The sequence below is a fragment of the Pteronotus mesoamericanus genome, unplaced genomic scaffold, assembly GCF_021234165.1.
Source record: "Pteronotus mesoamericanus isolate MK-2021 breed Mesoamerican mustached bat unplaced genomic scaffold, CSHL_Meso_final scaffold_507, whole genome shotgun sequence".
NCBI classification, from domain to species: domain Eukaryota; kingdom Metazoa; phylum Chordata; class Mammalia; order Chiroptera; family Mormoopidae; genus Pteronotus; species Pteronotus mesoamericanus.
In genome coordinates, this window is record NW_026555319.1 from 581675 (window position 1) to 604954 (window position 23280).

The window sequence follows — 23280 nt, forward strand, 5'->3', positions numbered from 1 at the left end:
CCATGAAGAGGGGCTGGAGGCCACCCCTCCTCCTGTGCACGCGAACCTGCACCACGCGCCACGCGGGATGAAGACACAGAGGCTCGCCCGCACCTGGACGTGGGGGAACCAGGCAGGATCGGAATCGGCGTGGCTGCCATGCCATCAGGCACTGGTCCCTTGACCTTGTGGAAGGGGTCACCCTACAACCCGCATCCCCTCCTAGGTGAACCCCTGGAGAACCCAGAGAGGGCGGGGTCCCCCAGGGCCCAGGTGAGCAGACCCTGCTGAGACAGGCCCAGGGGACACAGTCACGAAGCCCCAGCTGTGCCCCGGGGGTTGGTTCCCGCACTGAGCCCAGCCTGCGTGCAGAGTGAACCCCGGTGCGGCTGCAGGACTGTGGGACGCGGGACACGAGACGTGGGGAGGGCTGGGCGGGGCTGGGAAAGCAGGTGGCAGGCCCGAGACAGCAACAAACACCAGCTCAACAATTCCAACAGTTTATTTCCTTAAATGGATATTACACAATTGAACACAACTGGCATGGGTGGGGGACCACACAAAATTCCTTTTGAAATAGATTGAGAATCAAGAGCTCTCTCGTGGAGAGCAGGGTTGGCTGGCGGCAAACGGGACACACTTGGTGCCACCAATGAGGGACTGGGAGGGAGGCCCCTCCCGTGGAGCCAGCCTCCTGGCAGCCCTGGAGTCCAGCCGACCATAAAGCAATAAATAGAAACATGTCCTGCGCAGCAAGAAACAATTAACGTCACTGGTGATGAGGAAATGAAGTCACTGGGCTGCTCCTAGGTCCAAGCACAGGGTGATATTCAAGTATTGCAAAGAAACACACAAAGGTCTCTGACCTCATCTGTGGTGCAGACCTTAAACCCCTGGCCAGGCGCCTGGGCTCGCCAGGCGACCTCTGCACTCCCAGGGCGGGGCCTCGGGTGGGGGTGGGGGAGCGGGGCAGAGCAGGGCAGGCCGGAGAAGCCCCCTGGAGCCAGGGAGTTGGGCCTCCCTGAGCCCTCGGACCCCTCTGATGGGGCCCAGGACCTGGTGGGGGGAAAGTGAGGAGGGATTTGACATCAAAACCTACTAGGAAGGTGGCGGAGGTTTTTGCACAAAGCACGCCCCCTCACCTGCCTGCCGCCTGCACGGCAGGGGCCTCCCGACCCCGACAGGGAGGGGCAGCAGGACAGCCAGCTCCGCAGGTGCACCCGCCTGCCACGGGCCCCCGCCCTTCCGGAACAGAACGTCCTAACTACACACCTACGAGTTTTCTTCTTTGAACAAAAAAGAGCTGCAGAAAAATAAGACACATTTTATGAGTAAAGTATGAAAGACGGCCACATCTGCTCCTGGTTTAGAAAGCTCGGCACGTCATACTGTGTGTCCCCAAAAGAACATTTAGATAAGACGCTGTGTCTCCCGAGGGCTGGGCAGCAGGCACAGCGGGCCAGTTCTGCATGTGTATACGTGTGTGGTCCGTACACATGCCTCTGGTACGGCAGCCAGGCCTGGGCGGGCGGTCCCGGCACCGGTCTGCCTGCGTAAAGTGCTCGGTGACTCACGAAGCTGGGTGGTGGTCTCGGGCAGGAAGGGGGCCAGGAGCCCGCGCCGTTTCCTGGGCGGGCCCCAGGCCGGTCTGGAGGCTTTGGCTTGAGCGGGCCCCTGCTCGGACGGCCGGGGGGCCGGGGCGGGGGAAGATCACACGTCCCCACCTGCCCTGGAGGCAGCCGGGGGACAGGCCTGGATCCGGGTTCCGTGCGGGCCCCCCAGTGCCAGCCAGAGCCCAGGAAGCAGCCATGGCTGGCGGCCTGGCTCTAGACGCAGGGCAGGGAGGCTCCTTCCCCAGCATGGGGAGCAGTCCGTGGCGGCCCCCCACAGCGTCCGTGGAGAAGGTCCGGCTGCTGGGGCACAGCAGGTGGGCTCCCAAGAGGTCGGGCACAGGTGCCGGTCAGCAGGGCCCGGTCAGCAGGGCTGAGAGTCTCCGCTCGATGCACAGCTTGCCTGCAGGGAGGAGGCCCAGTTAGAGCTGCCAAGTGCCACCGGCCCCGCCCCCCCCCCGGCAGGCGTGGGCACTCACACTTGGCGATGTTCTCCACGTCTGCCTGGTCCGTGAGCAGCCGCTGCAGCCCCTCCATGAGCAGCAGGGCCGAGTGGTAGCGCTGGGCGCAGTCCTCCCGGCGGTGGAACATCTCGTCCAGGGCGGCCGACTGCACCTGCTCGGCCAGCGGCACAGGAGCATCTGAGCAGCTGCCCGCGGGGGCCACAGGTCGCACAAGCAGCTACCCCAGCCCCAGAGCAGTCAGGGGTCACCCCCGGGGGAGGGTGGACTCTTCTAGAACCTCTGTCCTGTGTGCATTTTAACTATGCAAATCGATGATTTCAGAAACTGCCTCCGGGCTGCTCTCTTCGGGCAGAGGGACCCCAGAACCTCAGCAGCCCCAGAACACGAGCAGGCTGGGCCCCCAGGCCAGGCCCTTCTGGAAGCCTCATCCCCACCCGCCGGGGAAACTGCGTCTCAGGGATGAGGCGGCCGGGGATGTGCCTGGGCCGTGGAGCCTGCGGGGCCTGGAGGGGCCCCGGGCCGTCTGTCAGCGGGGGGCTGCGTCGTGTCGCATCCCACCCGGTGCCCAAAGCCCAGCCGCGCTGCATCCCCACCCCAGCCCTGGGCCCGGCCGCACCGTGTGCACAGCGTGGCTGAAGATGAGCTTCTCGGCGGTGACGCTCTGGATGCGGTCGAGGAGCCGCTGCTTGTCCAGGAAGAAGCGCTGCAGGCGCAGGCTCAGGCCTTGGCAGGACAGCACGCTGGCCTTGTACAGCTCGTTCAGCTTCCGCACCACTGCGGGGGGCGCCAGTGGGCTGAGGCCAGCCCCCCGTGTGCCCGACCCGCCGCTGCTCCCCCACGGGGCTCGCTGCCCTGAGGCTCCGAGGTCAGCTGCCCTCCGGGCCTTGTCCCCGACTCCCGCGCCCTGAGGGCTGGGCCCGGGCGCCCACACTCACCCTGCTTCACAGTGGACGAGAGGCAGAGCTTGCCGGCCCGGGTCTGGTCGATGGCAGCCTGCAGGGCACCGGACAGCAGCTCGGCCACCTTCAGGTAAAGCACTAACTGCTCTGCGAAGCTGGGGTGGCAGGCGAGTCAGGCGGATGGGGTCCCGCGCCCGCCCCCCCACACCTCCCCGCACCCACCCGCCGGCCCGCCTGCCCGCCAGCACACCCACCCCCACTCGCGGCTCAGCAGGCTGATCTGGTCGGCCACCACGCTCTCCTGCAGCTGGTGCTCAGGGCCCCCGGACGCCTCGCTGGCGCTGCCCTTCAGGGCGGCAATCTCCAGGACGTGCTGGACAAAGACCAGCGTGAAGCGCAGGCTGTGCAGGATCTCCGTGTGCTCTTGCTGTGGGCCAGACAGGAGGCTCCAGGGGGTGCTGGGGCCCAGGCGACCCCCAGGCCCGCTCTGCGCCCTCCCCCGGGGGTGCCCAACCCCTGGGCCCGCCCTGCTTCCTGCCTCGGGCCACGCCCAGGCCCCTCACCTCCATGAGCGTCTCCTCGGGGAGGTCGGGGGCCTCGAAGGTCACGGCACCCTCCAGGTTGGCGGCCATGGTGTCGGCAAAGCTGCAGCAGTGGCCGGGGGCCAGGGCCTCGGGGGCGGCCTCGCTGCAGGCCCCGGGCGCCAGGTGGCGGGCGGAGGCCGAGCCGGCGGAGCTGAGGGAGCTGGAGGAGCCCACTGCGGGGGACCTGGGTTCAGGGCGCGCCCTCGCCGCCCTCTCCTCCCTCCCCGGGGCTCTGCGGCTCCACACCCTGGCCCTACCGCCTCCGCTCCCCCCCCCCAGTGGAGCCCACAGTGGAGGGCTCGCCCCTCCCGGCCTGCCTGCAAGGGGCACTGTGACGGCCCTCACCTGAGAACATCCTCGCACGGGTGCCCTGGGGCGGCGTGGCCCCGCTGGGGGGAGAGCCCACAGTGAACACCACGGGGGACGGACTGCTGGCGCCCCCGGCACGGGCACCGGGCTGCAGGTTCCCTCCGACGCCAGCAGAGGGCGCTGTGAGGGCGAGAGGAGGTGCTCAGGCCTTCTCCCCGCAGGGCGCACCCAGCACCCCGCTGACCGTCCCATACCCCACGCCCCCCACCCCACGGCCCGCGCACCAATTTCCATGGGCTTCTCGTGCAGGCTGTCGGAGCTGCCGGAGTCCGGGGCCTGTGTCCCAAACGCAGCCTTCAGGAGCAGGTCAGTGAGGCGGCCGGTGCTGAGGGACCTGCAGGGCGAGGTCGGGGGCGCCGTGAGCCGCCCGGGGCCCGAGGCGGGCGGGCCTGCCCGCGCGACAGGCTCACCCAGCTCGCTGCCCCCCAGGCAGCCACCGTCACCCAAAGCAGACAAGCAGCCCGAGGCTCAGAAGGGGCGGCAGAGGGACGGGGTGGCCGACAGCACGTGGGGGCCGCCCGCTCACCTGCCGAAGGGGCCCTTGGCGTCCTCCGCGGGCCGCAGGCCAGGGCCCTGGACGGGGCCGGCCTCCGAGAGGTCCGGCAGCGTGCGGTTCCGAGGGGGCGTCACGACCACGCCCTGCCGGGCCAGGAGGGTGAGCAGGCTCTGGGAGCTGGGGGTCTTGGGGAAGTCGAACGCGGGCACAGCCTGGGGGGCGGGGGGCCACTGAGGACGGCGCCGGTCTGGGTCCCCACGCGCCCACCCTTCCCCTCAGCCACAGGCCCCGTGTGGAGGGCACCGCCGCACACATGTGCGCGCACACGTGCACCCCCACGGCAACACCACCGGGGGCTGCAGGTTCTGGTCCCATCTCGCTGCATCCAGGGGACGGACTAACAGTGCTCTGGTGGTGGCCCGGGCTCTCTGGGGCCGTGGGGCGCGGGCCTGGGCTGGGACGCTTGCTCTACCAAGGGCCACAGAGCAGGGGCTCCGGCTTCGGGGACCCGTCTGTCCCAGGAACACAGCCCCCGCAGCACTCGGCACTGTGGGCACTGCCTCTGGATTTCGGGGCTCCGTGTCTCGTGGAAGTGGGCAGGGGGGGAAGCAGGGGACATGCACCCGCTGTCCAGAACCCGCTACCTTGGTAGGGGAGCCCAGGATGGGGGGCAGGGGGTTCCGCTGCAGGAAGTCGGGCAGCTTGGGCGAGCCGCGCAGGGGCCGGCAGGACGGCAGCCCGTGGGACGGCTGTGGGGGGCTGGCCTGCGGGTGGCCGAACACCACCCCCAGCGGGTCCGTGGGGGGCTTGGGCAGCTTGGGGCGGACGGCGTGCACGTCGGACAGGTTGGGCGCGCTGTGCAGGCGGCCGCCCAGCCCGGCGGCGCGGGGAGGGTGCTCGGGCGCGGAGGAGCCTGGGGTGGGGCAGGAGGGCCGGTCACTGCGGGTGGGGGGCTGCCGGGCCTGCCCAGCCACACACGCCACCCAGGAGCATGCGCAGAGGCCCAGGTCTGCCCACTACGCCCTTCACCCTCTTGGCCACCTGAGAGGCGGCCCTCCACCGTGCACCTGAGGAGACAGGCATCGGGGAGCTGAGACACCCGCCCCAAGTCACCCAGCGAGGAGGGGAGGCGAGGGGAGGCTGCAGCCCCACAGCTGTCCCCCTCCCTACCCTCCTTCTCCTGGAAGGGACAAGGGCTTTGGGAGCAGGACAGCCACCCCGAGCGAGCGAGCATGGGACTGGGCTCCCCGCCCCGCGGCAGGTCCACGATCACGCGTGGGGCTGGCGCCACACCTACCCGGGCGGGGGGACCTGCTGCCCCGCATCTCGGCTCCTTGCGGGGAGGGCACCCCACTCCAGCCCAGGCGCTCGGGGATGGTTCCCACTTGGAGAAAAAGAGTCGCCATGGTCAGTGCCTGGTGGAGGGGTCACGCCCCGCACCAGCCCACCCACGCAGACACGCCCAGGTCCATCCCGGTTCGGAGGCTGCTCCCACCAGCGGGGCAAGGACTCACCTTGGGGAGATGGCGTGTAGGGCCGGCCCCCGCCCAGGGAGAGCTTCCTGGCCAGGGCGGCTCCGTGCTCGGCGTGGGACGGGGGCGACGGGCTGGCCCGGGCAAAGCCCAGGGGGCTGGTGCTGACCGACCTGCGGATAGCGGAGGATCTGGGGACACAAGCAGAGCCAGGAAGTGAGGTCAGGGCCCGCCAGATGGCTCGGCCCCGCCCCCTCCTAGCTGGAGGACAGCTGCCAGGCTGGGAGTCCCAGTGCCTCGGGGCACCCACGGCCCGGGGTCGAGGTGTCTACCGGCACCACCAGGAGCCCACAGGCCTCCTTGAATTACAAAAACGGTGCCTTCTTCCCCTCTCGTTACTTCTGTTGAAATGTGCCACAATCAACGGGGGTTTTTAAACTCAAGATCCTTTACTGACATCTAGCGGACAGCTCTCGCAAGCCGAGCACAGGGGTGTCCGACCTGCCGGCGTCTCCAGCCACAGTGGAAGAGGAGGGGTTGCTCTGGGCCTACGTTAAGTACACAAACACTAACAAAAACTGACAGGCAAAAAAAGGCCCATGTATAACTTCCGTGACATCCACCACCACAGATGAGTCAAAAAGTCCTTGTGTAACAGCCCCAATCACGCAGCGGCCCTTTCGATGATCTTTAAAATCATCGCACAGGTCGCAAGTGTGTGATCATCAACACAGAAAATGCGCAGTCTAAGTAATAAGCCATCACTGGTTTTTTTCAAGTGTTCTTTTCTTTTTAATTCTAAAAGCGGGCAACGTAAAACTAGTGGGATGCTTGACATTGTATTTGAGAAACTCGTGCATCAGTATCCGGTTTGGTAGAAGTAGTTGCAATTCTCAGTGAGTTCTCAAGGTGCTCATCAGATATTTTGGTTCTAATTTTACTCTCAAGGTGTTTCATTCTTGAAAATCGTTGCTTGCAAATGCAGACGCGACCACAGGGCAGTGAGGAGTGGCTGTGAATGAGGGACCGAGTGAAGTCCAGTCGAGAAACACGGCCAAGCTTCCCTTTAGGTCGAACGTCAGACTGCAGCTCTACGCATTCCATTTGAACACGGGGAGGTAACGTACTTATGTCAACTGGAAATGCAGTCGCAAATACAGTGAGATATTGATTATTTTCCTGGAAACCTTGAAAAGTTTTCAAGTTCTTGTATCAAATCGAAAAGCGAGGCCGCGTACTTTTCCCTGTTCATAGGACTGTGTTTGGCCAACATGTTGGAATGCCTACGACTGTCTGCCTGGACTTGAGCTCGCCGTTAACTTCAGTCTCATCTGGAGCACCGTCACAGTTTGAAAGGTGGTGTCGGCAAGTTGGTTTTCACCTTGAAGACGTATGTGTACGTGTCTAAATGAGTGGCTAAATCCACTGGAAGTGCTGAATCTGTAAGCCAGTTTTCATCAAGTTCTGGCACAAACGTATTTTTTGATGCCATAAACGACATGATAATGTCACAAATCATAAAGTCTCGCCAACATCTGGCCTCAGCGTGGCTCTCACTTCCGAAAAGCGAATGGCATCGCCCTAGTCAGCCCCGGGGCTTCGAAGGGGTTCCCGGGACGGCCGATGGTTCCGCCTGTGGCTCCAGGCATTCGGTCTTGCTGATGATTTGCGTGACGTTATCCATTTTTTTAAATGTTGTGCGTCAGTTTTCTTGAGGTACTACTATGCAATGACACTTACCGCAATGACACTATCTCAATGACACTTTGGGCGGCAATTGTTTCGTCTTCCATTGGCTTTATAAGCCCGTCTTTTACCTACATCACCGGGGCGCCATCGGTGACTACACCAGATGCGCTAACAACGGACAAAGAAAATTGCTTTAACATATTTTTTACTGCTCCGTATGAATCTTGTGATTTAGTTGTATCTTTTAGTGGCATGACAGACGCCATGTCTCCAGCGACACTGCACTCGTCACGAACGCCTCTCATGAAAACGGCAAGTTGAGCCGTGTCTGTAGCGTCAGGGCTACGTCCGTCGCCAGAGCACGAAACTTAAAATCAGCAGCTTTACCTTCCAAACGTCTCTCAACAGATTTTCCAGTTTCTTCAACTCGCCTGGCTGGTCTGGTGAGACAAACTGACTTTAGAAATAGCCCCCCATTTTGAGGGCGAATTATAGCAGTACACTGCTTAATAAACTCGCCATCAGTAAATGGTTTTGACTTTTTTGCTATTAAATATGTTACCACGTAACTAGCTTTTACAATGGAATCCACACCAAGTTGTAACTTTCTGAAAAAATTTTTGTTGAGGAAAAGACTTTTTTCTCAGTCCCGCTCTTCTGTCCTTACGACACAGTCCGTGCTCAGTGAACGTGGCAGCATGTTTTTGCATCTGATGGCTTTTCAAACCATAGCCTCTGAAAACCCGCACAAATTCCCTACAACTGAAGCAAGTGCCTCACTGTCTGCTTCAACAAAAAGGAGTCATCTGTCCACTTTCCATCAAACGATCTTCCTTCGTCCGTAATTTTCCTTTTTAGGGGGTTCTTTTACCTTTTGAGATGTTGTAGAAGCCACGCTGGGATTAAAAAAATAATAGACGAAGGAATTTATTTATTTTTATTATGAGAATTGATTGACAGGAAAATAGAAAGCAAGGCTTGGGCCCTTTCACAGCCGACGGCCGCTGAGGTCGCCGAGGCGCAGGGCCAACGGCAAAGCATGGTGGGCGATGTGCGAGGCGCCGCTGAGGAATAGAAGCGCCAAGGAGATACGAGCGCTTACCTGACGTCTAAGTAACATTACACGCCTAGCGTTGCAATGGTAGGCTGAGATATTACTGACAGCCGCTGCCTCGCTACGTCACCATGAGCCCACGTAACGTCTGCTGGTGTCAACTCTACTGTCTGCACTGGGAGGAGAACACACTGGAAGCTGCACACGGCTGTAAAACTGAAGTCAGGCGTGTGTACAAATAGCGAGAGAGCATGTACGTGCATTTACTTTACATGACATTGCGATGCACAATCACAAAAAAAAAAAAAAAAAAACCTCCTCATGTTTTAAGTAAATTTACGATTTAGTGTTGGGCCGCATTCACAGCCGCCCTGGGCTGCATGCGCCCGCGGGCCGCAGGTTGGACACCCCCGCTTTGCAGACACCTAGCAGGCAGCTGTCACACACCCAGACACCAGCCTGCCTTAGCCACACCCAGCCCACACAGCTGTGCGCGCGGGCCGCCGGCACCTCTCAGGTTCTCGCCGCGGCCCACGCCTGGCCCCAGGCCCCGTACGCACCGTGGGGTCTGGTACTGGGTGGGCGACTGCAGGTTCTGCTCGATGCGCTGGTAGTTCTGCACCTGCGTGGGCACTGGGATGGGCACAGATGCCCCGCACCTGCTGCTGGAGAAGGGGCCAGCCCGGCTGTGGGCAGACGGACAGGGCGGGGTCACAGGCGGTGGGCGTCGGGGCCTCTCGAAGCCCCACCACCCCTTGGCATCTGCTCTGGTTGGGACCGGCCACGGGACTCACGGCAGAAGGCGGGAGCGGCCGGCAGGCTCGGCGGGCGCTAGGGGCTGCTGCCGGCCCGGCCCGTGGGCCCAGGGGTGCTGCTGCCGCTCCCCCCGCTTGGATTGCACCCTTTCTCCACAGTCCCTTCTGCTGACCCACCCCCAGGAGCTGGGGACGCATGGCCGGCCCCGACCTACTCACCCCGAGGGGCTGGGGGAGCCGCTGCGGGGCGGGGACGGGGACGGGGTCCGGCCGCGGCTCTCCAGGCCGGCTGAGGCCGCCAGCGAGCTCCTGGCAGGGCAGGGCGGGCGGGCGGTCAGGTGCCTGCCCGGGCCCGGCCCCGTCCGAGACCCCTGCTTGAGCCGGCCGCCGGGGCCTCCCCAGGCGGCCTGGCCCGCCCTCCCCGCGAGGCGGCGGAGCAGGGCTTACCCGCTGCACATCAGGCTGTCCGCTGAGGGCTTGCCAGCGGCCGCCTCGGCCACCAGGTCACCTGGGGACAGGAGACAGGCAAGGCTGGGTCCGGGCCGCCTCCCCCACCGGGCGCCCCGAGGGCCCGCACGTGCTTCCGCGGGAGACGAGGGCGGGGCAGCCTCCTCCTGGGGGCCCGGGGCGCCCCCGTGCTGGGCCCAGCCTGTCGCTCCTCCGGGGGACTCCCGCTGCCGCCGGGACAGCAGGGCTCTTGAGGTTCCGGGATCCCCGCCTGGCCGTGCCGGGGGCGGGACCCAGGCCCCACAGCCGCCCACCTTCCTGCTGCCCGCCCCGCCCAGCCCCAGGCTCCGCGTGGGCCGCCGCCGCCCCCAGGGACACCCAGGGCACTCCGACCCGGCCCAGCCCGGGAAGTGCCCGCACCCAGGGCCGCGAGAGGGACAAAGGACCCCGGGGCAGGACCGTGGGGGGCCAGGCCCACCCCAGAGGTCAGAGCAGGCGCTCGGATGCGCAAGTGACGGAAGGCGACGTGGGTGCTGGGGAGAAGAAAGCAGAGGCAGCACAGAGGGTCAGGCAGGGCCCTCCGACCCCTCACTGACTACGGGCAGGACGTGGCTCTGCCCCTGTCGCCAAGCCGGCCGGGCGGGCTAGCTCCCGGAAGCCCCCTGGGAGAACCACGCAGGGCCCGCAGGTGGGGCGGGTCTGTGGCCACGTGCACAGAGCCCCTCTGACATGTCGGCCATGCTACCCCCCCACATGGCAGGGGCCCAACCTGGAAACTGGGCGGGGACCATGACGAAGTCATCAGTGTCACAGGACGAGTCCTTGCTGCTGCCACCTGAGTCCCGGGAGCCCTGCAGGAAGCCGGCGGCGTCGGCTGGCGAGGTCAGCGTCTTCTGCAGCTGCTGCATCTCCCCCAGGGACTGAGGGCGGAGAGGGGGCCACTGAGGCCAGGGGTCCTGCCCACTCCTCTCCCCGGGGTGCGCCGCCCCTTCGCTTTGGAGACGCCGCCCCGGCCAGGCCTGGGCCCAGGACACTCACCGGCGGGGAGGCCAGGTGCGAGGCGGAGCTGCTGCTGGAGCTGCTGCCGGAGCCGGAGCTCGGGTAGGAGGGCACAGGCACCGGGGGCGCTGCGGGGCGGGCAGTCAGCACCACGCCCCGCCCGCCGCCCCCGCCCACGGCCTGCCCCCCCACCGGCTGCACCCAGGCTGGAGGGAGCGGAGGACCCGGACACCGACCTCCTGGGCGGGGGCAGCGGCCCACGGGGTTGGGGCATGGAGGGCGGGGGGCCGGGGGCGCTCGGGACTCACACTTCTTCATGGAGGCGCTGGCGTCGAGGAAGGGGTGGCGGAAAAACTCATCTGCGGGAGGCGAACGGTCAGGGAGGCCCCAGGACCCCGACCCGGGGGTTTCTGGGGCAACGGCGACCCCCACACCGAGCCCCCGGTGGCCCTGGCGCCCGTCCCAGCCGCATCACCCCAGGCACAGAGACAGCGCCAGGCTCCTGCCCGCCCGCCCGCCCGACGTGGTTCCCTCGGCAGAGCCCCCACTGCAACCCGCGTCCCCCAGCCTGCGCGGCGGCGAAGGGGCCGCCGGCTGCCCTGCAGTGGGGGCGCGGGGGCTGCACTCACCGAAGTCCATCCGGTCCTTGTGGTTGCGCTGCAGCAGCGCCAGCAGCAGCTGTCTCAGAGGGGCCGAGGTCTCCCGGGGGATGCTGCGTGGGCAGGGCACGGCCGGTCAGCCCGGCCAGGGGCTCGGCGGGGGGCGGGGGGCGGGGCCGGGCCGCGGCCAGGGGCGGGGACTCACGTGGGCACCAGGGTCTTGTTCTTCTCGTAGAAGAGGCGGAGGTCCTGCGGGCTGCTGGCCTGGCGGGGCGACAGCAGGGTGAGGGCCTGGGGGGCCGGGCGGCGGCTCGGCCAGCGCCTGTGCCCTCCCCGCTGGCCGGCCCTCCCCGCGTTGGGCCAGGGAGTGTGGGGACCCAAGGAGGACAGCCACACGGCCGCCTTCCATCTGCGGAGGTGGCCGGGCTTGGGGGACCCCAGGCATCGGTGCGATCGGCGGTTCGCTTCTTGAAATCAGGGTGTCACCTGCGCCCCCGCCCCAGGGAGGACCAGCACGTGCATGTCATTCCTTTGTTCCCTCCCTGAGCGCGGCCCAGCACAGGGACAGCGCCCACCCTGCCAGGCCGCTGGACCCGCAGGGCCAGCGGGGAACACCAGGCTGCGCCAGGCCGGCGGGCAGCTGAGCCCAGGGCCGCCCGGTGGTCCCCGCGGTCCCCACAGGATGCCCAGGCCTACAGGGCTGCATCCCCCCACCGCAGGGCAGGCTGCTGCCTTCCAAACGTGGGGTGCAGCCGAGCCGGGGTTCTGACACCCTCAGCGGGTCACACTGCTATTGGAACGGACAGGAGGGGTCATGAACCGGGTTCGGGCACACACAGACACACGGTGCCCCCAGAACCGGCAGACACTCAGGCCTCGGCCCTGAAGTGACTGCAGAGGGTGCCGCTGGGAGGCCACCTCGCGCTGGGGCCGGGGGTGGGGGGCGGGGGACACGCCATTAGGGCAGCCAGACCATTCCGACCTGGGGCCCGCGCACCTGGAAGGGAGCCTTCCCCGTCAGGCATTGGTACACAATGGTGCCGATGCTCCACAGGTCCGCCTTCCCGTCATAGTGCTGGGACATGATGACCTCGGGGGCCTGCAGGGTGTTGGAAACGTGGGTCAGGGCCGTGGCAAGAATGGACAATGAGTGTGCACTGACCCAGCCTGGTGCCAGCCAATCAGGACAGACACCAGCAAGGTGCCAGCCAGATGCGGTGGGAAACAATGGGACAGGCATACTGGCTGTCCACCCAGCCGAGGCCACAGGAGGGGCTCCGCTGTGGACGTGGGGAGGGCAGGGGGGCTGGGGGCCGCCCACCTACCATGTACATCGGGGAGCCACAGAGCGTGGCCGCCATCATGTTGCTCTGCAGGTACCGGGCGAAGCCGAAGTCGGCTGCAGGCAAGGGCAGACGTGTGAGCGGGGCGGCCGCAACCCCAGCTCCCCGGCCCGCGGGCCCGCGGCCCCAACCTCACCAATCTTGACGCGGATGTTGTTGGGGTTGGCGCGGCGCCCGCCAGGGTTGGAGAGCAGGATGTTCTGGGGCTTCAGGTCGCGGTGGATGATGCCCTTGCTGTGCAGCAGCCGCATGGCGCCCGCGATCTGCTGCAGGAACAGCCGGATCGTGTCCTCGCTCAGGGTCCGCATGGCTGTGGGGAGACGGGGCTGAGGGGCGCGGCTCGCCTGGGGGGCGGAGACCGCACGCCCCCCGCTGGAGGCCCCCACACCGGGAGGGGACCTGCTCCCCTCCTAGGGCGCCTGCGGTCAGCGGGCCCCCCACATGCACCGCAGGCGCGTGCGTCCACCGCCCCAAGGCCGCCCCGGGCCGTCCCCACACCACCCGCCCGGCTCGGACCCCTTCTGTGTCACCTCCCCTCCCGACAGCTCCTTGCCGCCGCCCCGCCCCCCTGCTCCTGTCTCCTTGTGAGACTTCTCAGCATCTGCTCAGGGCAAGTCCCGGGGCTGCAGCTCTGCAACGAGCCCAGGGCCTGACCCTCAAGGGTCCAGGGGCTGGACACGCTGATCCCCGGCCGCAGGGCCCCGGAAAGGCTGTACCCCCACCTACAGCGCAGCCCGGTGCGGGGAGCAGGCTGCCGGTGCCCAGGGGGCTCTGAACAGACCGGCACCCGGAGAGGCAGCCACCCAGGCGCCCCGGAGACCCCGCAGGCCCAAGGGCCACTCAGAGGGCCCCCCTCCATCTTCCCCGGCAGGCGCTGGAGCTATGGGAGGACCGGCTGCCACCGCAGGGCCCAGGGCGTTGGTTCGCGCGGGTCCACCTCACAGGCCGCGGGCGCCACTCACTGTGCAGGTAGTCGGCCAGGTCCCCGCCGTTGCAGTACTGCAAGAGACCAGCGCCGGCCCATCAGGGCCCGCCCCGCCCCGCGCCCGCCCCGCGCCTGCTCTCCTCCGGGGGCGGGGGGCCTCTGCAGTCCATGCTTAGGAGGGCACGGGGGCCTCCCCCGCCCCAAGGCACCGGCCGCGGCTACAGGGGCGCCCTGTGCCGCAGCCCTGAGCCCACAGACACGTGGCATGGGCGGGGCAGCCCTCCCAGCCCCGGCGACAAGGTGCAGCCGCCCGGCCCTTCCAGCCAGGCCTGCAGGGACTCACCTCCATGACCAGGTAGACGGAATTGGCCATTTCCTGCAGGACACAGAGGCGGCAGTGAGAGGTGAGGGAGCCCGCCCCGCCCCTGCCCCGCTGCCCCCGCGGAGCCTGTCTCGCCCCAGTGGCCCCTGGGAAGCCGGCACCCTGAACGCACCCCCTGGGCCGCAGGCAGGCTGCGCGCCCGGGCTTAGCCAGAGGGTCAGTGGCTGGGGTGCGGGACGCTGGAGGGCCGAGGGGGCGCCCGTGTTTTGGTTTCAGGGCCATACACCTGAGTGACAGGAGCAGCAGCCCATCAGCACACTCATCCGCCAAGTCTGGGGGAGGGGCCAAGATGCCCAGAGAGGCGTCGGGCTGCGGTGAGGACCGCACCTCCCAGGCGGCCCTCGGGTGCCCAGGCCCCGAGGTTGGGCCAGCTCAGCTTGCTGTTCTGAGTGAGGCGTCCCGGCCGGGCAGAGCCACTCGGTGGGAGACCCAGACCCACAGAGAAGGGCCGCGGCCGTGGTCCGAGGGCCCTGACCTCCGGCCGTGCAGACCGCTGGGCTCCGCAGAATCAAAGGCGCCTTGGCGGTCGGCACTGCCGGGCCGGCTTCGGGCACCACCAGCATCCTCAGCTCAGCCGCCCCGTGGTGGGGCCTGCGGGCAGCCTGAAGCCTTCCCAAGGCCAGGACCCATGGGGCCCTGGAGCGGGAAGGGGTCCACAGGGGGACGTTTCTCGGCAGCCAGAGCTGACCTGACGCCCAGCGGCGGGCCCCTCCTGTCTGCCCCGGCTCAGACCCCAGCGCGGCCCCTGCTCCCCACCCAGTGGGACCAGGGCCCCCTGCTCGGCCCCAGGAGCTCAGGCCTGGCCTCCGCCCACACCCATGGGCAGGAGCAGGGGCACCGGGCCCCAGCGGCTGTTACATGTTGGCCCCCCGCCCCGCCCCGCACCCCCACGCTCTGCAACAGCAGGGGTTGTGTGTCCGGTGTGGAGACACCTCGGGGGCTGGCCGGGACGTGGGTGTGCTTGGGGGCTGGGGCGGACGCTGAAACCCCGGGGGCTGGGCCGGGCGCCCCGCCTGGCAGCAGAGAGCATGCGCACCCGGGGGCCCTGCCCCGCCTGCCAGCCCAGCGCTCGAGGCCGGCTGTCGGGGAGAGATAACCCGGGGCGGTGAGGGGGGGCGGGGGGGGCGGTCAGAGGGAGACGGGGATTCGGCAGAGGGCCGAGGGAGGGGCTGGAGACAGGGCCAGGTGTAACCCGGGCCCCCGGCTCCCCTGCCGGCCGTCGCCGTCACCGGGGCCACCTCCAGGGAGTTGCTGAGCAGGCGCCCGCATTTACGCCTCAGCAGTGAGCGCCGGGGTGCCCGGTGTGACTGAGCCCGGGCCCCAGGCCAGAGGGGCAGGGCAGCGGGGCCCGGGCCGAGGCACCCCCAGCTCTCGCCGGCGCTCCCGACAGCCAGCTTCCCAGGAAAGCCCCACACTGCCCCCCCAACCAGGGCGGGCGGCGAGCGACAAAGTGACAGGACAGGCAGGCACCCCCAGACCCACCCCGATGCCCCACAAGGAGCCAGGCACCGGGACCAGCAGGGCCGCCCGCAGCGCCCGGGGCTGCCGGCGGTAGGTGTGCACCATGGCCTTCAGGTCCGGGGCACCCTCGGAACCCAGGACAACCTCCCAGAAAGGAGGGCCCGGCAGCAGGGTGACGACCGTCCCCTCTGCACCCAAGGAGCTGTGGGGCTCCCGCGCGGGGCCCGCCCCCAGGTCTGCCGGCTCCCTGCTCCTAGAAGCCCCCGCCCAGGCCCTCGCCCCCCCACGGGGGTCACACTTGCCGCCCCCAGGGACCATCCTGAAGACCTGCTGGTGCCACCCAGCCCCGCAGCGAGCAGGAGACCCGAGGCCACGTGGCGTGGCGGGGGCCCAGCCAGCTCTCCTCTCCCTGCCCTCTGCCCCTGAGCCCCCATGAGCCACTCACTCAGCAGAGGCCGCAGATGCCCCCACCCTGGGCCCTGCAGGGCGTCCGGGGTGTGGAGGGTCGGCGCCTCAGGGGCAAGACCACACCTTCAGGCCTGGGGAGACCCGGGAGAGAACACAGCCCCAGACAGGCCCCCGAGCCGGGGCCACCTCCCAGCCTGTGGCCTGAGTCTGCGAGGGCCACACGCCAGCCCCAGAGTCCAGGAGCCTGGGGTGCCGTGCAGGCAGGAGGGGACACGCTCTGGGCCACAGCTGCGGCGTGTCCTCGCCCTCACCAGCCCGAGCCCGTGCCAAGCCCGGCACGGGCCAACACGAGACCCACCCACGAGGCCGGTGGCGTCCCTGGCTGGCCGGACCCCTCAGCGGCGGCTTCTACCCGGGGCCTCGCAGGGCCTGCACCCATTCCCAGGGGGCCCCCTGCCTCGGGGGGAGGGGTCAGCATGCCCTTGCTGGCCCCAGCTGACCTGCCCTGCCCCGCTGGCTGCCCACCCGGAAGCTGGACAGGCCTCAGGTCACCTCCACCCGCCCCCACCAGCGCTAAATTTGGTTTTTGCGATCTCCCCTGGGGACCGAGTGAGGCCTGAGTGGGCACCAGGCCAGCCCCGGGGCTCGGTCCGGACGCAGTGCAGACACTTGAATGGCGGCCAGGCCCCGGGGGGGCTCGCCTCCCGGGAGTGGCTCCTGGGGGGCCAGTTCTCGCCCACCCATTGCAGGGGGCACAGAGGAGATCAGGCATGGGCCCTCCAGACCCTGCCGACACCCCGGCCCCGCCCTCGGCGCTGCGGTCACCGCCTCGCGTGCTGGGCCGACGGCGGGGCGGGGCAACCGTGCAGCCGGTGTCGGGGAGGATGCAGCACCCAGGGGGCCTGCGACGCCGTCCTTGTCACACAGCTGGCAAGGGAGGGGCAGAGCTGGGCTGGCCCCGGAGCCCTGACGGTCGGTCCCCTGTACGACCCCCAAGAAGGGCCAATGAGGCAAAGCCTGAAGGGGAGAACAGAGCCCCCCACCCCCCACACGGGGCTGCCTGGCGGGGGCACTGAGGTGCTTTGCTCCAGAGGATTCCAGCTCCCCCCGGTGCGCCCACTGTCTGGCGACCCAGGGCTGGCCCAGCGGGCAGCCAGGTGCCGGCCTTGTTAACTCCTTGCAGCTGGCCGTCTTGGCTCCAGAAGGTGGCGAAGGCCCCAGGCCAGCAGCCGCAGAGCTGCCCCTGACGGCTCCCGAGGGAACAGATGCTGGCCCACCCTGAGGGGGACGGGCCGTGGCCTTCCTCAGGGAGTCCCTTCGGCAGTCAGGGCGCCCGCGGCCCCCGGGGCCTGGCGGCCCGGCCGGCCCCCTCCGGCCTTCCCCCCGCGCCCTGGAGAAGCAGGCGCCCTTCCACAGAGCCAGGCGTGAGCTGGTGCGGCTGCTCAGGGAACACAGCCCACAGCTTCCTGCAAGGCCCCCGGCCCAGGACGTGCCCCCACAAGGCCGTGGACGCGACGCAGACGCTCGCAGCGGCTCTGTCCTGGGCAGCACCCAGGGACGCCCGCGACCGGGCTTCCCCGCACCGCTGAGAGCAACACGCCCTCGGCGCCCGGGGCCCTAGTGGGGCCGACGAGCCAGGACCCCTGGAGGGCAGGAGCTCGGGGCCAAGGACGCTCCGGTTCTCACCGCGGCCGGAGGGGCGCAGGGGCCGCTTCACCGGGCACTGGGCCCTCCGTGCGCTGCCTTGTCTGCTACGCGTTTTACCTCAAAGTTTTAAGTCGGAAGAAAGAGCTGGAACAATAACACAACCTTGCAGGCGATGTCCAGAACCGCCAGGACCCTGGGCCACTCCCAGGCCCCTGCCCCAGAACCTGGTGCCTCGGGCCTTCGGCGCTGCTCGCGTCCCACCCTCTCGGGCCGACCTCAGTCACGACACCCCATCGCCGGGAGCCAGCCAGGGGTCCGCGGGTCAGCGCTGTGCCCAAGGCCCCAGAGGGCTCGCCCCTCAACCCAGGTCTCAACCGGCCGCTGCTCGCAAGCGCAGTGGGCTCTGCCTGCCGGCGGGGACGGGACAAGTGGCCCCTGCCACCAGGCGGACGGCGTGCTGGCCTCCGGAGTCGAGGGTTCCCTGCGGGCCAGGCCCACGGCCATCGCCCCTCCGCCCAGGGCAGGGCTGGTCGTGGCTGCGCAGCCCCATACCCGGCGACGGCCGCGCTCCCTGGGCCGGAGCTGGAAGGCCCTGCCCAGCACGTGGGCCGCGGCCATGCGCTGCGCTCAGGAGAAGGCCGAGGTCTCCAGCTCCGGCCCCCCAGGCCACATCGGCCTGACAAACCTCCCTATCTCACGAGGCCAGCAAGACAAAACAACCTTAACAGGCGAAACGCGACCTGGGGGGCCGCTTGCCGTCCACAGCAGAGGGGCTTTCCTCAACACACAAACAGCCCCCACACGCGCGAGGCGCTCACGCGGCACTCACCACAGACGGCGGGCGGGGGTCCCAGCGCTGAGCACAGCGACCTCGGTGGGCGCCACAACCACTCCCCACGGTGGGCGTCTACTCGGCGTCTGCCACCCCACAGGCGACACTGAAGCACCAAGGGGCTTGTCCCCAGTCACACAGCTGAGTAAGTGGGGAGCCAGGCTCAGGGCCCTGCCGGCCTCAGTGGGCGGGGTCGCCGGGCAGGCGGTAGCGCTGACGTTCACGCAACCGCGAGACGCCAGGCCTCCCAGGACACGTGAAAATGAGCCCGAGAGATGCCACGTCCACTTCTCAGAGGGGCCGAGCCGGCAGGGACGCGGGGAGACAAGCCCTCCCACAGGCGGCGCTGCTGTGTGTCCGCAGTCTCGCCTCTGTGGACCCCAATTGGGCAAGTGTCCCCAACTAAAAGCACACGTCCCTCTCACCCAGAAAATCCACTTCCACGAATCCACTCTGCAGGTACACGTGTGGCACCCGCAAGTGCAAGGACGGTTGCGGCCACTCCACTGATGTGCCGGAGCCCCCTCGGGTCCCGCTGGCGGGGGACTGGCGAGGTCAGCTACGGGGCCAGAGGCGCTGGGCCACCACAGAGCTGCAGCCGCAGCCGTAGCGACAGCTCACACGCAGCAGTGTTCACTGCAACCACTGCCAGCCACACGCATCCATGGTCTCTGTCCCAGAGGAAGCGACAGAGGCACCGAGCGGCTGGGACACCTGCTCAAGGACACGCGGCCAGTCTACGCGGCGCGGCCAGGACGTGGACTGGGTCTGGGCGCTGAACTGCTGGGTTTACAGGCGTCAACCCCTCCAAAGGAATTGGGGGTGATTTTCTTGGGAGGAGAGGGGCGTCATTTATCACCTGTGGATGGACGGGGTCACGTGGGGCGACGGACAGCCCCTCCCAAATGCAGAACGGAGGTGGCAGTGCGGTGGGGACAGGGCGTGTGCCCCGCTGCCCGGCGCAGGCCCGGGAACGGCAGCGGGACGCAGTCACCCCAGGGGTGCCACCAGGACAGGCGCGGGAGTCGCCTTTTCCCACATCCTGGGAAAAGCTGCTTTGTTTGTTTTTAAGCCAAATCACTTATTACTACTTTTAAAAGATGACTGTTTTTTTTCCTGGGTCCAAGACGGGTCCAGGAGGCAGGGGACCACCCGATGGCAGAGGGGAGAGGCCCTGCTGGCCACCAAGCACTTCCTGTGGGGGAAGCCGCAGTGCTGCCACCGGGGAGGAAGCAGCACTGCCCACGGCCAGGTGTGTGGCCCAGTGGGACAGGGAAGGGGGGGAGGGACAGAGAAGGAGCAGGCAGAGGTGGGGGAAGGGGCCGCTTTCCTGGCCCCGGGACACAGCGTCTCGATGGTGGGCTGCCGGGTACCCAGTGTCCTGCTAGGCCTGAGCCCTCCCCATGTCACCTCAAGCCATGCCACAGCCCCCAAGGCCACCGCCCAGCTTTGCAGGGGGAGGAGAGAACAGGGGAGGAGGCAGGAGGCCTCCAAAACACAGACAGCCGGGCCGGGAACTTCCCCTCGGCCAGGGGCTGGTCCCGTGGCTCCGTAAACAGGTTTCAAAACCATTAGTCAGCACTTTGGCCCGCAGAACTGCCGCCTCAGGTTCCCAGGTCCCCAAACCAGACGTCTAGGGTCCTGTGCCCCCGCCGAGGCGGGGCCCCACCGCCAGGCCCCGGTGGCCACGGGGGAGCCTGGCTGTGGCCTTCAGGGCCACCTAGGCCTGCAGGGGACTCATCAAACAGGCAACCACCTCCCGCCAGCGCTGGCCGGCCCCATAGCCCGCGCGCCAGCGAGCAGGAATCTCCGGTGGCCCCTCCCCTCCCCCAGTCTGACGCAGGGAGTGACTGGCCAATGCCTGGCCCTTGAGTAATGTCAACAAACAACAGGCCTGCCCAGACAGGTGGGCCAGGCCGGCAGGATTACCCTGGGCCCCGGCTGGTGACAGGGCTTCTGGTCAGGGCCAGCGGGTCAGGCCGAGCTACAGCCAGGCCTCACTTGGCCAGAGTAACCGTGATCCGAGGCTGCCGCCGCCGCCCCCCCTCCCTGGTCAGGCAGCCTGGGAAGGTGGGCAGTCCGCCAGCAAGCCCGGCGGAAGCGGGGCTGACGGCAGGGTCTCCAGGTTCCCGTCGGGCCAGGCGCAGCAGCCCAGCTCCTTCCCTGGACACAACCCGCTAGCCGAGAGCCATCCATCACTGCACAGGGTGTCCAGCGCGTGGCTGCCCTGGGCCGGCCCCGACCCCCAGACCTGAGGCTGTCACGCACTCCCTCCCCGCGGCGACTACGGCGCAGCCAGAGCCCAAGCCTTACCTGGAAGTCGTACAGAGCCACGATGTTTTCATGTTTCAGTTCCTAGGACAGAAACCCAAGTTTCCTGTGAGCAGGCGGCTCCCCCACCACCTCTCCCCTCCTGCGGCCAGTGCCCGCTCACCTTGAGGATCTTGATTTCCTTCCCCAGCAGCGTCTGGGACTTGGCGAGGTTCTTCTTGTTAATGCACTTGACCGCGACCTCCAGGTCGTGCTTCTGAAAACCCAGCGAAATGTTTCTCAGAAGCCAGGAACCCTCTAAGGCCGCCCCTAGTCCACGAAAACACCGGGCGAGCCCCGGCAGTGCGGGTCCCCAGGGCGTGGGGATGACGGGGTCCCCGGAGCGTGCGGCTGGGAGCCCAGGCGAGGGGTGCCCGCCGCCCTCACCTCTCGGTGGCGCCCCTTGAAGACCACCGCGAAGGCGCCGTGCCCGATCAGGTCCTTGCGCGAGAACTCGAACTTGCCCACGATCTCCAGGCCGCCGCGGCCGGGCTCCATGGCGCGGGCCGGGCGGGCCGGGCGGGCCGGGCTCAGGCGGCGGCGCGGGCGGGGGGCAGCGGGCTGGGGGCGCGCGCCATCGGGCAGGCCGGGCCCGCTCCCAGCCCGGCCGCTGATACGGATCCCACTCCTCCCCGACTCGGTTCTGACTCGGTTTCCGACCCGGTTCTGACTGGGGCTCTGACTCGGTTCCGATAGGGATTCTGACTCTGGCTCCGGCCCCGGCCCCGGCAGGGAAACAAAAGAGCCGCGGCCGCAGGGCCCCAGAGCCTGAGACGCCCGGCGCACGCGCACTACTCGTCGAGGGGACAGGGTGGGGGTGGGGCTTTGAAGCGAGACCTTGTGTGACAGGGCGGGGCCTTAGGGCGGGGCCTGGCGCGCGACCGTGCGCTTACTGGGTGGCGGGGCCCACTGACACAGACCTGGGGGCGGGGCCTGGCCGGGGGCGGGCTCAGTTGGCGGGGGCGGGGCCAGCAGCGGGCGCGCCCGGGTGCAAGGGAGGAGCTGGGCCCAGCGACCTTTGGGGGATGCGCGTCTCTTCGGGGTTGCGCGTTCGGCACCGTAATACCTGGGTCATGGCATGGGGATCCCAGGGCCGGGGACTAAAGAGAATAAATTCTTAACGAGAGACCAGCTGCGTCAGACATTATGCATTTAAAAATTGTGTTTTATAGTAAGACCTTGTCAGCCACGTTGCACCAAAACCTAGGAAATGGCCCACAGGCCCATCAAAGAGAAAGGCGAGCTAAGTCACTGTGCGTCCTCCCCGCGGAATGGCACAGAGCAGATGCTCACACGCAGAGTGTAGGATGAATGCGTGCCCAGGCGGGAAGCTCTTCAAAGGCCATGATGCCGGCCCGGTCGGCGTGGCTCAGCCGGTCGGCGCGGCCTCCCCCACGCAGCGAGGCTGCCGGTCGGGTGGGGTCGGGAAGCCTCTGCCAGGCCGACAGTCCACGTTTCTCTCTCTCCCCACTTCCTTTTTCTCTAAGAGCAATGGAAAAACGGCCTCGGGGGAGGATTAAAAAAATCATAACTAAGTGAGAGCAAGATGCACAACAGTCAGTTGGGCTGCTATTTGTCATTTAGAAAGTGACTCCATTATAGACAACAGCATGGTGACTACCAGAGAGAGGGGGGTTGGTAGGATAGGGTGAAGCGGGCTGAATAGTGGCGGAAGGAGACTTGGCTTGGGATGGTGAACACGTAGGACCACATACAGACGACATAGGAGAGAATCGTACACTTGAAACCTGTGTGATTTTATTAACCCGTGTCACTCAATAAACTGAAATAAGTAAAACTAAAAGTCACTTGAGGGAGGTGTGTATACAATACCTACACGTGTACATGGTATTACCCGCGTATTTGCATACGTGATACGCCGTGCTACACTATATATGCATAATAGTGTAGGGGGTAACAGCGAACCTATTGCCACCGTCCGCCACGTGTTATTTATCCAGCGAAGTGCTCGCTGTTGTGTCCCCACTTCACAGGTGTGAAGACTGAGGCCAGAGAAGCGAGTCAATGTGCCCCCACTCACAGCCAGCCGGAGAAGCCGGAGCTGCCCCCACAGGAAGCCGCTTTGGAAGGGCCAGTCCCCGTCGCTGCACAGCCTGAGAACCGGCGTGAGTTGTTCTGGTCACGGCCGAGCACCGCCTTTGCGAATGCGGAATTCTCAGCGGGCCTGCCGCCTCCAGCCTGCAGCAACAGCCCTGAGCAGTGGCCAGCCTCGGGACCGGCTGCCCGGCTGCGGCACCAGCCCCGTCCCTCCTCCTCTGCACCGGGGCCAGCGGCCATCGGCGCTGGAAGGGACGAGGGCCTCCAGGCCCGCCTCCCTGCGTTCCCAGGAGGGGGTCTGCCATGCCACGGGGTTAGCCACATGCCCTCGCTGTCCCTTGCTCAGCCTGGAGTTGCCACAGGCAGAAAAGGAAAGGCCCCTCCTCCAGGACCTTCCAGTTCAGGGCAATGGCAGGGGACAAGAAGAGGGACAGGAAGGGTGGTCACTGCACAGATAGTGTCAAACTGCACCTGAGGAGAGTGCGGAGCGCACGGGAG

The 23280-nt window shown here is 67.1% G+C and overlaps 1 protein-coding gene across 1 annotated transcript; it reads right to left on the bottom strand.

Moving 5' to 3' along the window:
- Positions 1-479: 479 nt before the first annotated feature.
- ULK1 (unc-51 like autophagy activating kinase 1) lies at positions 480-21526 on the bottom strand. Its single transcript, XM_054594347.1, has 28 exons — positions 21112-21526; positions 20849-20941; positions 20728-20769; positions 14028-14060; positions 13722-13758; positions 12896-13069; positions 12742-12815; positions 12414-12515; positions 11622-11680; positions 11447-11529; positions 11126-11176; positions 10857-10945; positions 10588-10738; positions 9819-9879; positions 9591-9680; positions 9177-9302; positions 5916-6064; positions 5699-5785; positions 5046-5314; positions 4432-4613; positions 4130-4239; positions 3882-4025; positions 3516-3709; positions 3207-3379; positions 2989-3107; positions 2670-2827; positions 2069-2204; positions 480-1992 (listed from the first exon to the last, which is right to left on the bottom strand). The coding sequence occupies exons 1-28, from the start codon at positions 21220-21222 to the stop codon at positions 1940-1942; spliced, it is 3150 nt and encodes a 1049-aa protein (XP_054450322.1). The 5' UTR covers positions 21223-21526; the 3' UTR covers positions 480-1939.
- Between the last annotated feature and the right edge of the window lie 1754 nt (positions 21527-23280).

Bases quoted from the DNA above. Each gene is read 5' to 3' on its own strand.
- ULK1 (XM_054594347.1), bottom strand. From the start codon at position 21,222: ATGGAGCCCGGCCGCGGCGGCCTGGAGATCGTGGGCAAGTTCGAGTTC. The intron at 20,942-21,111 runs GTGAGGGCGGCG...CTGGGTTTTCAG, and splicing joins TCAAGGGGCGCCACCGAGAG to AAGCACGACCTGGAGGTCGC. The intron at 2,828-2,988 runs GTGAGTGTGGGC...CGCCCCCCGCAG, and splicing joins CTCGTCCACTGTGAAGCAGG to TGGTGCGGAAGCTGAACGAG.